The 14,134-nt window shown below is 37.3% G+C and overlaps 1 protein-coding gene across 3 annotated transcripts in view; it reads left to right on the top strand.

Moving 5' to 3' along the window:
• Nucleotides 1-14,134, top strand: part of LOC128989653 (zinc finger MIZ domain-containing protein 1-like) — a 68,775-nt gene that overhangs the window by 33,106 nt on the left and 21,535 nt on the right. For all 3 annotated transcript variants that reach the window (XM_054411619.1, XM_054411617.1, XM_054411618.1), the window contains exon 3: nt 13,376-13,583. In XM_054411619.1, coding sequence (XP_054267594.1) covers nt 13,376-13,583 — 208 coding nt within the window. The remainder of the gene's footprint in view (nt 1-13,375; nt 13,584-14,134) is intronic.

Consider the following 14,134-nt stretch of genomic DNA (forward strand, 5'->3'; position numbering starts at 1 on the left):
ATATTTGGTGCTTCTGGTTTGAAAACCCAGATGTGGAGAAGATCAATAGAATAGTCAGGTATTGAGGCCTGATTTACACAGTAATAAAATCAGCTGTAAATCATCTGGCAAGCAGATTATAATTTCCACCTTCAAATTCTAATCTGGATGTCATATTATTTGCATTTGAACTTTGAATAAGTGTTGACGTAGCATCCGCGTTAACTACATCCATTGACGTAGGCTGTATCATGGCGTAGCGTCATTCTAGATTTGTTTATACAGCTGTTTGTATACCTATAGTTGATTTCGGAAATTTATACTCTACTAGCTGTTGTACCCGTGCTTTGCAACGGGAAGAGGACACAAAATAGATACATTTTAATCTTTACATCTGTTGCATATAATAGTTACACATCCGCCAACGCTTTTAGAAACGTTTAAGTTATGACTTTAAATCTGGTAAGTAGTGGGTACCGGTACCACCATTTCATCTCCCTTAATTACATATCTTTTTATTTATTATCGACATTTTAAATTTCAATTTTGAAGTTATTACTAATTATTAAATTTAAATGAACATTTTTTAAAAATTTCTCTTCTTTAAATTAAATCACAAATCGTCCCATCTTCAGTATCTTCACTCACAATAAATTATTAGCAAAACTAAGTCAGCTGTTATAAACTTTAGAAATATTGCTGTGCCTTACCAATACAGTTTTTTTTAAATATTAAAGAAACTATATCTATAGGTACTATAAACAATTTTAAACAAATAATTTAGCATTAAAGACAATACAGTTTTTTGAAATATTAAAGAAACTATATCTATAGGTATTATAAAAAATTTTAAACAAATAATTTAGTATTAAAGACAGTAGACAAAACTAATATGATTATAAAAACATCAAGGACTAAAAAATGTAATAGCAAATACAGTATATGTTTCATTGCATCTCTGATTCTACTCTAAAAAAATATCAACAAACAACTTAATATACAAACCAGTTTTTTTTAATCAGTTCCATCTTCCATTGCCTTTACATATTGCACACTTACCATTAAGTAAACATAGTAACAGATATTTCATTGATTTTAGAAACAAAGGAACACAGTGTACTGCTTAGTTTTATGATATTTTCCTTGGTTTAATTTAATCAGTGGAGTGGCAAAACACAAATAATAAATTTATCAAATAAAGTAAATGTGAACTGAAAGCACTGAAAGCTATGTTAAGATAAAATGAGAGTTTTTTGTATTACCATTTGATAATTTATTATAGTTACACATATAGGCTACAACAGATTTTAAAAAACAAAAATCAACGTACAATTTAGTTATTGATGATATTCTTTAGTTTAATTTAATCGTAGGTTTAGCAGAACACAATAACTTAATTTACCATATATATATATATATAAAACAATGTGATGTGCAAGTTATGTTAAGTTAATCTAACACATGTTAAGCAGTTAGAATTTATTTAAAGTAGCCTCCAAATTCATATAAAACATCTATACATTGTCATTTTCATACTGTTTCCATGAAATCATATAAATAATATTATTTTCATAACTTAGACGCTTTAAAAAAATCCAAAGCAGAGCCGGAGTTGATACCAGGAGTTGATACAGCAATGGTTATAGAATATTTTTTTTTATATAATCATTGACATAGTTTTAGAATAAATAATCCATGATAAAAGGTTAGATTAAAATAAACCTACCTCATAGTTATGGAAAATATTATATTTAATTTCTTTGTATCAGCTGTCTGAAGTTGTGAAATATGCAGTTTAGCAGTTCTTCTTGTTTACATTTAAATGTCAAAGCAAATGTAAACAAACATTGTTAGTGTTCTCATCACAGCCATGGAGACCAATCAATATTTACTTTTAAAATCTTCACATCAGAACTTTTAAAGCCAAAGGGGCAAAGCCTACGGTCTGTATCGAAATGTGAATATTCCTATAATGGTCCTTGGTATGGTAACTATATTTTTGTAAAATTTTAGCCCAGTTGGTTCAGTAGTTTTTGCACCTATTAGTAATACACATACAGACAGACACCATTAGATTTTTATATAATAGTATAGATTGTGTTTCTTGAAAATTAGCATTCGGTACAGTTAATTTCTTAATAAACCCATGAAAGGAGAATAATTCAATTTTGTTTTCAGAAAAGTAACTTTTATATTTTTTTCCGGAACTATTTGAAACGAAGTGGAAAATGGCTTCGAGTGTGACTTCTGAGTTCTTCAATTTTAGTATTTCATCCTTATCCACCCGATCATCATTGTTGAAATCTTGAGCTATTAATACATTCATTAATTACCTGTGTAAATTCAATTCCACCAACATGAAATTATCTACGGCTAGTAACTCTTTGGCGTTGAAATATGTAGTTTTATAACTGTTTTACATTCCCAGCTTCGATTATAGTAATTTGCAATACAATCGAGTTAATCTTGATTACAACCAACGACAAATCATGAGCCATTTACATTATGAAGAATGCCCTACATCCTAACGGTGATGACACAAGTGTGCGACACTTATTCAAACAACGCCAATCCATTTAGCAGCAAATACAACGATTGTTCCACACACTACAATATACAAAGGCGTTTAATTTGCAAGCAAAAAAGCGATAGACTTGGACCGTGGTGTTGTCCTGTAATCCAGCTACTTGGAGGTCACGAATTTTGGAAAATAGGCACAACTTGTGGATGAGATACTCGGTGTGGATTTATGTCCGCACTAGTGAGTACTACTATCCTGATTATTAGAACAATTCGTTAATTACAGGGCAAAAATGTGGTTCAGATTCCACTATAAACTGTAGGTCCCTGTTTCCATTGGCTGTGTGGGCTATTAATTAACAGCTGTGTCCTAAGGCAGTCACTAACAAGACTACGCCACTCATCCTACACTCATCTCCATTCATACTTGGCCTAAAATACCTACATAATCGCCATTTCAGAATAAAGTATTTAAGTCAGAGTAATTATATCGATAGCGTGATCGTGCTCCGCTAAACGTGGGAAACCCGGCTGTTGTAGGGTGCTATACTTATCCAATCATTTAACACCAGACTTATTATCAGGTAACCTTCCCCATCGGCAATCATTGATCAGTTTGGTGATCGCGGTTTTCAAGTCATCCGCGTAACGTCTGAGCTTCAAACAAACATCCTTTGTGATTGACCCTCTCGACCCTCCGATCATTCATTCGTCATCGGGAGCTCCTGTACCCCTCTGGCCTCTACCCTAGAGCCAACTGTCACCCTTGCTAGCTCGCGATCGATTCCCATTGTCCCCCTTTGTAATGAAGCTTGATTGTCGGCTGCGAACAGTGGCAATGAACTTTTAATCGTGGTCGTAGGGTAGTTGAATTAAAAAGTTATGTTTATTGGTGGTTAATTAATTTGTAGTTTGAGTCAATTAGGCCCATCTCTGTGATATTTTTGCATTTGTTTGTTTTGGTAAATTAAGTAGCGGAATGGGTTTGAAATGGGTTTCTTTTGATTCTATTGGTGTATGTTCGCTTGTTTCAGTACACGAGTATTTTAAACGCCAAAAGGTTATATAGTTTGTATTTCCTCCACACATACCGGAACAAAATACCCTTCATTATGTATGCAATCTAACTAGATCCCTTAGCAAATAACATTAAACATAACTCTTGCTAGATGAAAACATCCAGCAACCAAACTATGCTGTTTTGACAATAAACAATGAGCTAAATTCACTCTAAAGTAAACACATCTGTGGTCCCAGTATGCTACCCTGAGGCACGCCGAGGTGACGGATTCCTCTCTATCCTGTGTGAAACAGAGCCCCAGTACAAACACGATAGCGGCGCGTCAGACAATATTTGACGAGAAACTCATAATTTATTCCCGAGATAAACGTATTCATTCCAGGGCGCCTGTTCGCCCTGTTCCGACAACGAGTCGCCTGGTGAGACTGGTCCTTCTAATACATTGTTGTAATAGGGTCTAATTAATCAAACTGTGAATAAACATCAGTTGAAGGTCAAATAAGGTTGTTGTTTAAACGTGTTGGTTATGTTTAGGTCGAAATAATTTTGTGGCCTAATTAAGTTTGTAAATGTTTTCATTCGTAATTATGAAAATGGGTAAACTAACATCTAAGTACAGTATTGTTTTTCTTGACGTTTTAGAAGATTGTTGAATTTAAATTCCAATCGAAATCAAAGAATCAAATAAAATGACCGTTTAACATCTCGCCAGGACGGTGACAAGCGGGGACGCAACAACTAATATTTCATCACCGGCAGCCCTTGTGTACTCATTATGGGAGACTTCTGGGGAAGTGTCGGATATGGGGTGAGTGAATTAGGGGTAGAAGTGAGGGGTGTCAGCGCTACCACGCCACTCTCCCTCCCACTTCCGTCGACCCTATATGTCCGTCTGTCTGTGTATTGATTTACGCATGGATTTGATCAGTACTACCAACAAGTGTTTGTCAGAAAGTTTAAGTGAACCAATCGCTGTACCGAGGATTTAACCTACTTTCAGTTGTTTTCCACCCTTTTCAATCGGGGCAGCAGTTTCAGTTTGCACAAATAACCGTAATCCCTCGGATTGGACCTGGAAGTTTTATTAGTTTTGGAACAATACAATTACATGTCGAATGTTATAGCTTGAATAGAAATGTGTTATTTATTACACTATGTTTTCTTGGTCTCTCAGTGAACTGTTAAAGATGGGGCCGCATCTAGTTGTATAGCCGTCAAGTTTTATCTCAAATTGTATCTTTTCGACCAAGGGACAACTTCACGCAGACTAGAAACGATTGTCAGATTTTTGAGACCGACAAATTGGAGATACCAAAATGCAGGAGAGACCACTTGACGTCAAGGCAACCTCCAAAAATCGTCAATCATACTATCACTACAACTCTTTAAATTTATACTAGTTTTAAATTTTCAAACCCAAACTGTTCCAACACACAGTGTCACAGTAGATACACTGACCACAAACTGTTATGTGTGAATGAAGCGAGATCACAGAGGTCACAGGATGCTATGTCGTGAAGGAGTGCGACTTTCGTCGGCAACCGGAGCGATGGACGGAGATTGGTCCAAAATAGGAAGCAATGAATGCGCGTGGGCAGCTTTCTCGAGCTTTCACCCAGTTTCGCCCATATCTCACCTTCCCGGGGCCGTACGGGCGACGGACGACGGACGACGGGAGAGGGTGATGTGTCGGGAAGAGGATGCGGAAGAAGTATTTGCTAGGTGGTAAAGTTAAGGTTGTGAACTTGTAAAAATGTGGAAACTGACGGTGTTTGAATTTAGTGTTGCACTAGATAAGAGATTTAAATCGAGACATTTTTCTACTTGCATCATTTATAGCCGCGTATGAAGGATATATGATTACAGGATATTTGAGTATGATTTTTGTAAATTTCTCCAAACTGAGTAATTACATGGTTAAGTATGAAGTCTGAATTGTGACACTGTCGTCACTCTCCACGATTCTCACGCCTGTGAAATCACAAAGCAGTGTTCTTAAAAAAACTCAAAAAGTTAAAAGACGCTATTGGAAGCGATACTCGAACAGAATGGGGAAAAACTCTGAAATGAATTGGCCTTATAAAACCACGACAAGCAATATCGGCAAAAACTGACATAAACCATCAAACCGCAACTATAAAATCACACCTAATCCCGCGGCGAAACATTCTCATGAAATCTGCCAAAACGTTATTGACAAGCCTGTATGTGGGACAGATGCAGGGTCCAAAAAAACTAACAATGATTAACAAAGACCGTAATAGCCGAAGAGGGGAGCCTTTATTGTTATATATCGACAAACTAGAAACACCCCCCGAGCTACCCCCTCCACTCCTGGGGTACAACGAAAATATTTTGTCCGTTCGATTGTCGAGTGGGGCTGCATTACGCGGCGTTTAGGCGTCAATTTTACAGGATCGCCGCCGATGCGACGATTTATGTCGGGACCGGTTTCGCGTCGGTGGGGGCAGGGAAAACAAACGCGACAATACCTATAGTTGATTTCTTGCGAACTCGTGCCTCTCGAAGCGTCTCTGAGAGGAACCGAGGAACCCAGTATTGCTCCGGTGGTACTTGCGACAGTCGGAGGATGACGACCTCTGGTTCTGGCCGATTAGCGCCCATGATGAGCCAACGGAGTCGACGAGTCTGAGTGTACTGAGTCTTTACATCTCCAACCACAAAACAAATACCTGTTCAAGTGCGGCCCCTCGAAAATTACATATTTTAAATGTTGGTGATCACAGGACTTATACAAATTCACCTGATACTTCACTTTCTCTGACGGCTTGACGGTTCCAAAGCACATTAACAGATCAATTCCTCCCTTTCACCGTTGTAGCTTTGACTTTTCTGCTGCTCCAGTAACTCTCGCCAGCACAGCCCACAGTTCGCCCACTGTCTGTAAGCGTTCACCTGACAGTTCGGTCCACTTTCCCCGCTTATCAGTGGCATGCATTACCACATTATCGCTGATAATTGTTGCGTCATCACTTCCTAAACAAGTGACACACTAGACTGTAGGATCACAGGTTCGCATTGCCAAGCGAATCTAGAACGTACTGTAGTGTAGATATGGTCCCCAGTCAGACAGACGTATTGTTTTGTTATACAAAACAATACGGTGGTAATAGACTTCTGAGACTAGTACACAGTGTTCTAGAGATGGGCTCCATAGCACAGAGTGTATAAGCCACCTGAATGTAGAACGTACTGTAGTGTAGAGATGGGCTCCAGCGAGCACAGCACATATTGTCCAGCCGTAATAACGGTGTGTGTAGCCACCTGAACGTACAACGTACTGTAGTGTAGAGATGGGCTCCAGCGAGCACAGCACAGATCGTCCAGCCGTAATAACGGTGTGTATAGCCACCTGAACGTACAACGTACTGTAGTGTAGAGATGGGCTCCAGCGAGCACAGCACAGATCGACCAGCCGTAATAACGGTGTGTATAGCCACCTGAACGTACAACGTACTGTAGTGTAGAGATGGGCTCCAGCGAGCACAGCACAGATCGTCCAGCCGTAATAACGGTGTGTATTATCATAAGTAACGTTCTAGTCTTTGTTTGACACGAGCGATGGAGGTCGGGAAGTGGCACGGAACTGGTGAAGATGTGATCGACCTCTCTTCATTTGTTTCCTCTACTAGGCTCAACCCAAATGTTGAGAGCAAGTGAGGAGCGGAAGGTGATGTCTGTCATGAAAGTTAATAAACACATTTTTAAATGGACTAAATTTCGTTTGTCTTGGAGTTTGGAAGGGTATTCATTTATAGCAATGATTACTGGTTCAGAAATATACACAATTTATTTTTTTATACTGAATTGCATGAAATTACTAGTTAAGTGATGAAAAACAGCTTAATCGTAGGCTAGCATAATATATTGACAATAGTGTCAACATGGTGTGAACTACATTCACCCATCATAACGTGAAGATATCATTCCCATCAATCCCATCAGTAAAACTAATTCAAAATTATTCACCCCTTACGTGTAATCATAAAACAAACGCCAGCTTTAATGAAACACCACGAAAACACTCGGACAAAGCATATTTTCACTTAGCAAACAAACAGAAAAACAAAAGAGAACAATAATAGCGATTTGCTCCTGTGAACGTGTGACCGGCTGATAACATCAGCTGTTTTAATTGTTGCACAGCTGAGAACTATTTAACATGCAGAGTTCGTTGGCGTGGTGACGACTTTATCCTATAATCTCCTGTAATGCTTGTAAGATTGTGTACTTAGAGGCAAAAACTCCCCTTGCCACAACCCCTAGGCTCTTTGACTTTCGAGTCAAACCTTTGTGTGACCTCCAATTATCACTAGGGCTTTGCCCTCCAGTAGATTCCGTTATATGGGTTGTTACATACCGACAATAAACGTCAAGTGTAGCTTTTTAGTGAAATATATAGTATTTTTTTAGAAATTATTTCAACACATGTCACTTTTTTGATAAGCCATTTTGATGTTGTTCCGCAATGTTATCGTAACATTTTGTGGTGTCAATGTTAATTTCCCACGGTTAAATTAATATCGTGAAGGCTGATTACGTCATTTGTGACGTAATACGATTACAATAAGTATATCGATGAGCAATGAAGGATTTCCGCTGAACACTTTGGCCTTAGCATTGAGCATTATTTAGTTTTCAAAGTAAAACAAAGCCAAAAAGTGAGTCAGAAATCTGAACGAATTACCTAAAAGTATACGGTATTTTTGGCAAAAGGGGGGAAATTAAATCAAATTCAAACGATTGCTGTATCGATAATACTACGAAACAGGTTTTATTATGGGTATAAACAAATTTAGATTTTTCATTTCGAAGAAAAAAAGATGTTTTTTTATTGTGCAAACAAACTTTTATAAAAGTTATCATATCATGAACTATTTCTCAGTTAAGTTCTACAGGTTCTACACATTAAGACCAAGTCGCTGGTCTCATCTACACTCATTGGTATCCTTATTTAACATATCCCATATTTTATAATTATCCGTCGCGTTTCCTTCAGTTCGTTGCCCCTTATTTGTAGCGGTTGGCAATCTACACGCTGCACCCTTATTGCAGTATCAGTTTTGAAGGGGCGGTGTGTTCTCTAGTGGGCCTTTTGAGTCTGACCGATCGAAAAAGCTGCTCTTGCCTTACGTTTGCTAAGTAGTTTCTGAAATCATTCTTGAACAATTAAAAATACCGCAAACATAAATTGGCGAAGTTCTAAAGCTTGATTTTAATTACAGCAAGATAAATAAACTGCTTTATTGAATTATTTATATATTGAAAATTAATTGAAGTTTTGTAGTTAATTGTATTGATGTAAAATTAGGTTAATAGTTTTGCAAAACGTATTCTTATCTTGTAAATAAATACTTTTCTAATTAAAATCTATTCGATTGCTCTAAAAATTGTATAAAATATAACCTATTCTTCTAGAGTCGATGGATACCTCTGAACCGTCTCCAATAATGGGATTGTGAGATACCAGATTTCAAAGTCTACATTTTAAATGGATCTTATATTAAAATAACTTCTTGATCAGCATAGTATGTGTTATTAATTTAAATACATCTAATAACATTAGAACCTTATAATATTCACGCATGAAAAGCATCAGTTTAAAAATCTAGAATCTAATGTAATAAAGCTATAATATCCATAAACATAAAAAAACTGTATACTCTATAAAGCATAACCCCTTCCTCTCAATTGTTACCACACATTTTCTCTGATGTATTTTAAAAACATAAAAAACCATGTCTCAAGAACTTCTAAAGCTGCAACAAGTTTTAATAGTGTCGTCCCACAAACAAGTAGAAAACGAATTACCAAGCAATCACCTACTTTGTAAAGAACACAAAATTTGACGAATCAAAACCTTGGAGTTCACAATATTTTTAGAGAAATTAATAATTAGGCTACAGTGGGATTTGAGGAGAAAAAATTATGCGAGGAAGAACGAGAAAGAGAATGTTCGATAAGAGATAACCGGATAGTGAAAGGCCTTGGACATATGAGTCAAGGAGGCGTTGCGTGAAAGAGCCATTGTTGAATGGAAACATGCGGTCTTTACGCAGGGTAGGCTTGAACAATGTTGAATTTTACAAAAATGAAATCTCCAAGGCCTAGCCTTACTGGGTCATAGTTTTCTTAAAACTTTGCAGCAAGGCATTTCGATAATAGTTTCAAAGCCTTAACAATAGAAAATTCGTTTTTTTTTTATTCACTACAACTTTATATAGTTTGTGTGTAAATGTAACAAACCCCAATTGTATTTTTTAATCGTGTCCAACCTAACCCAACCCAATCTAAAGTCAAAATGTTTATCATGATTTGTCAGTAATTAATTATAATATTTCAAAATGAAACTAGTACAGTGGCAGTGAAGTACTAAAAACCTTCCGCAAATACTTTATTTTTAAGGACGTAAGAATACGGACGCAATGCAATAACAGTTTTACTCTAGGCTACTGCAACTCGTAAAACACTTACAGTACAATATATTTGTTTTGTTTTCGACAAAGAGAAAAACTTTCTGAAGGTGTATTATTTGGGAATTATGATAAAATAAAGATTTACCCACTTGACCCAGGTGTTATCTAACTCGGTTGACCTTGAGATAAGGAAGCGACTTGTGTGTGTGGGCGTGAGAAACTGTCGTGGGACCGACAGAAGCGTCTGTGCGTGTGCGTGTGTGTGCGATTGAATGTGTGTGTGAGGGAAAATGATATAGTACTAAAGTGTTTGCCTGTTTTGGCTTCCCCTAATTTCCAAGAGAAGTGTATTTTGTAAAATCATAATGAGAAATCGGGAAAAACTCAAAAACACTGTCATAGCTAATAGTTTTATATTCAATTTCTTTGTTTGAAATGAACGTTTTGGGTATGGCTCTGAACAATTTGCATTAGCCATATTTGTAATTGCATTTAACAGATTTTTTGCTAACTTATTGTAATGGTGTTATTTCTTACTACTTTATTCCGTAATTCTTGAAATTATTGTGAACTTTTAGTCACGATTAGTAAAAAAGGTGTCCACGACGTTTCGGTTTTTGGAATCTGATACCGTCCTCAGGCGAGAAAATGCCTAAAACATTACAAGAAAACTCAACAGAACTGTATGTTTGTATTTTTATTCCAATCTTGATTGGAAATGTCGGCAATAATATTTTAAATAACAATGACTCGCCATCTAACGTCAAATGAAGAGTTTCGTCGATTGTGTCTGACAACACAGAAGCTTGCAACAATGCTAAACATTCCATTACACGATTAGACACAAATCTTCACTACGACGCATTCAGCGATTTCCTTTGTGATGACGAAGTCAGCCGAGCGTCTCCGAACCCAGCCGAACTTTGAGATTCCCCATCAGCAGATGGAAGTCATTCTTGTCTATTTCAAGCCGACCGCCCTTGTTCAGTTTTGGATAATTTTAACCGCGCCGTTTACCTAAAATAGCGATCGCAGCGCGGCGAGTGGCAGAGGAATATAAATCAGTGTATAAATATCTCGCCGCAAATAGTGTAATAAGTTAACACCAGGGCGCGCTGCAAATAGTGCGTGTATCGGCGTACGCAAGTCAATGCTCCCTGAACAATGTGGTATCCTTGTAAGGTGTTGGTTGATAAAAAAATGGATATCTGCGGAAACTATAAAAAAGAACTTCGGCGGAAATGGGAAGCTTCTCTGAGGGACATTGTCTTTAAAGATCGACATAGCTTTCCGAACACTGTACGATCAATTAAAACGATTTTACATATTTTTTGTTTTGCAAAGATCAGTTACTTAAGTGGAACATTATGCATTTGGTTCCTTCTACTATTGGGTGCGAAAACGGAACATACTTAATTGTACTATACATGGAAAGTTGTTCTTCTTCATCATTGTAATGTTGGCTTTGTCTTTGAAACTATTTAAATAATTTAGTTCCTCCAAAATAAACTGTACTACGCATATAACGTCCTCAGCTCTCTACTCAGTAACGGTGACAAACCTCACAGTCCGCCATGACACTTTCTTCTCCATTGTTTTGTACAAATAATGTCCCCAGCCCACTCCACTTTATACAATCCTCCTTCTCTACCCAAGTTCCTTCTTTACTAATCCCAAGACCGTTATCTACGAAGTGGTTAAAGTTGGACAGAGTCTACGAGGTCTTTTCCATCTGACTCTGTCCGATCTCCATATTGCTGTTTAGATGAATCGGTTCGAATGGAAATGCCTCATGACGTCTGAGTCGAGATTCGACTACGCTTGGAATCGAACCAGCAGCCTTGCTTTGAAGGCGAGCACTATAACCTCAATGAGAATGGGTAGTGAATTGTTCTTTGCCCCTCTGTCACTATAGTAGGGGCCAGGTTAACGCTGGGCAGACCCGCAGGCCATAAAACCGATAAGACCCTATTCAGCCCGGTCCTCGCCACCGAACCCTATTATGCCGCTTCGCTGGGCGCGTGACTCACTGCATCGGCAGTACAGTACGCCAACGTGAAAATCTTTATTTTTTTAACTACGTGAAAAATAATGTGATATTCTTGTTCGTCTTAAAATTCTGACAAAATTGATATAAAACTGAAATAAATCGGCTTATTTAATAGTTAATAAATTAATGATAAGTTATGTCATGTAATAACACAGACATTGTATGTTATAAATTATGATATAGTATATGATATAGTATTGGTAAGTTATTCAAAACTTGTCTGATAGAACATAGTAACGAAAATACTTGCAAACAAATTGAAGTGGATAATTATTATTGATGATTAATAGTAAAACAGATAGTTTCATCATGTATAATTATGAACTATGTTCTATTAGACAAGTTTTGAATAACTTACCAATCTCATTTCCCCCAAATAAATTGATACACTCTTATTTTTACTGAAAGTGAGGTGGATTCTTAGATAAATATTATTGTTGCCTAAGAAGTAAAACAAATCGTTTAAGCATGTACATTGTGAACTACAGTACATTCAATCAGATAGGTTTTAAACGATTTACTCATGTCATTTCCCACCAACCTTTGTTTCAGTAGGCCTACCCCCTTTTTTCAAGTAAAGTGGACTCTTAAATAAATTGTTTTGTTATTTTTTTTACAATAATCAAAATTTATTTCCTTGATTTCGAGCAACGGGTTTACTATTAATTAATTGTAAATTAATTAAAATAATTATTATTATAGGATCTAAGCATTTATAAGTAGCAAGTTTTCTTTTGACCTTTAAATAAACGGAAAGCATTATCAGGAATGAAGTATCCGCGCGTTTATTGTTTTTTATGTTAAAAGACAGAGATTTTCTTTTTAGTAATGACCCCCCTTGACTGCTTTTTGACCTACTTTTTATACTATATCATAATTTATAACATACAATGTCTGTGTTATTACATGACATAACTTATCATTAATTTATTAACTATTAAATAAGCCGATTTATTTCAGTTTTATATCAATTTTGTCAGAATTTTAAGACGAACAAGAATATCACATTATTTTTCACGTAGTTAAAAAAATAAAGATTTTCACGTTGGCGTACTGTACTGCCGATGCAGTGAGTCACGCGCCCAGCGAAGCGGCATAATAGGGTTCGGTGGCGAGGACCGGGCTGAATAGGGTCTTATCGGTTTTATGGCCTGCGGGTCTGCCCAGCGTTAACCTGGCCCCGATTATAATGTTTTACTAAAAACTCATCAGGTTTTCTACTTGGTATATGAGGATTACCAAGTAGATTCTAGAGGTTCCTGAGTATTCTTCTTGTGCTTGATGCTGCTTCTTGTTGTTTATGGTTCTTCTTGTTCTTGATGTGTCTTTCTTTCTTCTTGTTTCTGACGTCCACTGTTTTGTTTGCAGGAGCGGCGTCGGCTCGGCGTATGGCGCCGCCGGTATGAACGGTGTCAGCTCCGGGGTGGGTTCAGGGGGTGCGGACGGACAGTATCACAACCCCTCCTCAGCGTTGAGTGCTGCTGCTATGGTTGCTGCTGCGACCGCTACAGCCACCGCTACTGCCAGCGTAGTGGCGCTGCAAGAGAGACAAGACATCAACAACCAATTCCCCCAGGTTAGTTCTCGCACTGAACATTGCTAAAGAGTAGATTATAGTCCGATCGATGCTTACCGCATCAGATGGAGTTTGCTGCCAGATGTTTCACCTTTGGAAGGAGTGTCATCAGAGGCTGAGCCTCGTCAATGATGACCCCTCTTCAAAGTAAGGGTGCAACGTCAGGCAGCAGTCTCCAACTGATGACGTTAACAACCCATGGAGTCTAATAACACCGGAAATCATACGATTGATCTAATAACTACTGTACTAATCTTTTGCGGTGTCAACCAATAGTCAATGGGCTTCTTAACGTAGCCACTGAGAATTTTTAGTAGGGCGAGTCTGTCAGTGAATTTCATGACAACGCAATCAAAACACCGACTGCGGATGTCCACGCATAGTAAAGATTGTTTTTATAGTTATACAATAAGTGAACGTTTTAAGCCCCCTTTTACTCATAAATCTAAAAACTAATTTTTGGCAAAACAGCCACAAGAATAACCTACAGCACCTGGTGTTTTATTTGTATGTAAAATATGTTTTCTTTCTTCACTTAATATAAAGAAGTC

This window comes from Macrosteles quadrilineatus, unplaced genomic scaffold (genome assembly GCF_028750875.1).
Source record: "Macrosteles quadrilineatus isolate MER2022 unplaced genomic scaffold, UCM_ALF_1.0 Scaffold_3__2_contigs__length_128488019, whole genome shotgun sequence".
Taxonomy (NCBI): Eukaryota; Metazoa; Arthropoda; class Insecta; order Hemiptera; family Cicadellidae; genus Macrosteles; species Macrosteles quadrilineatus.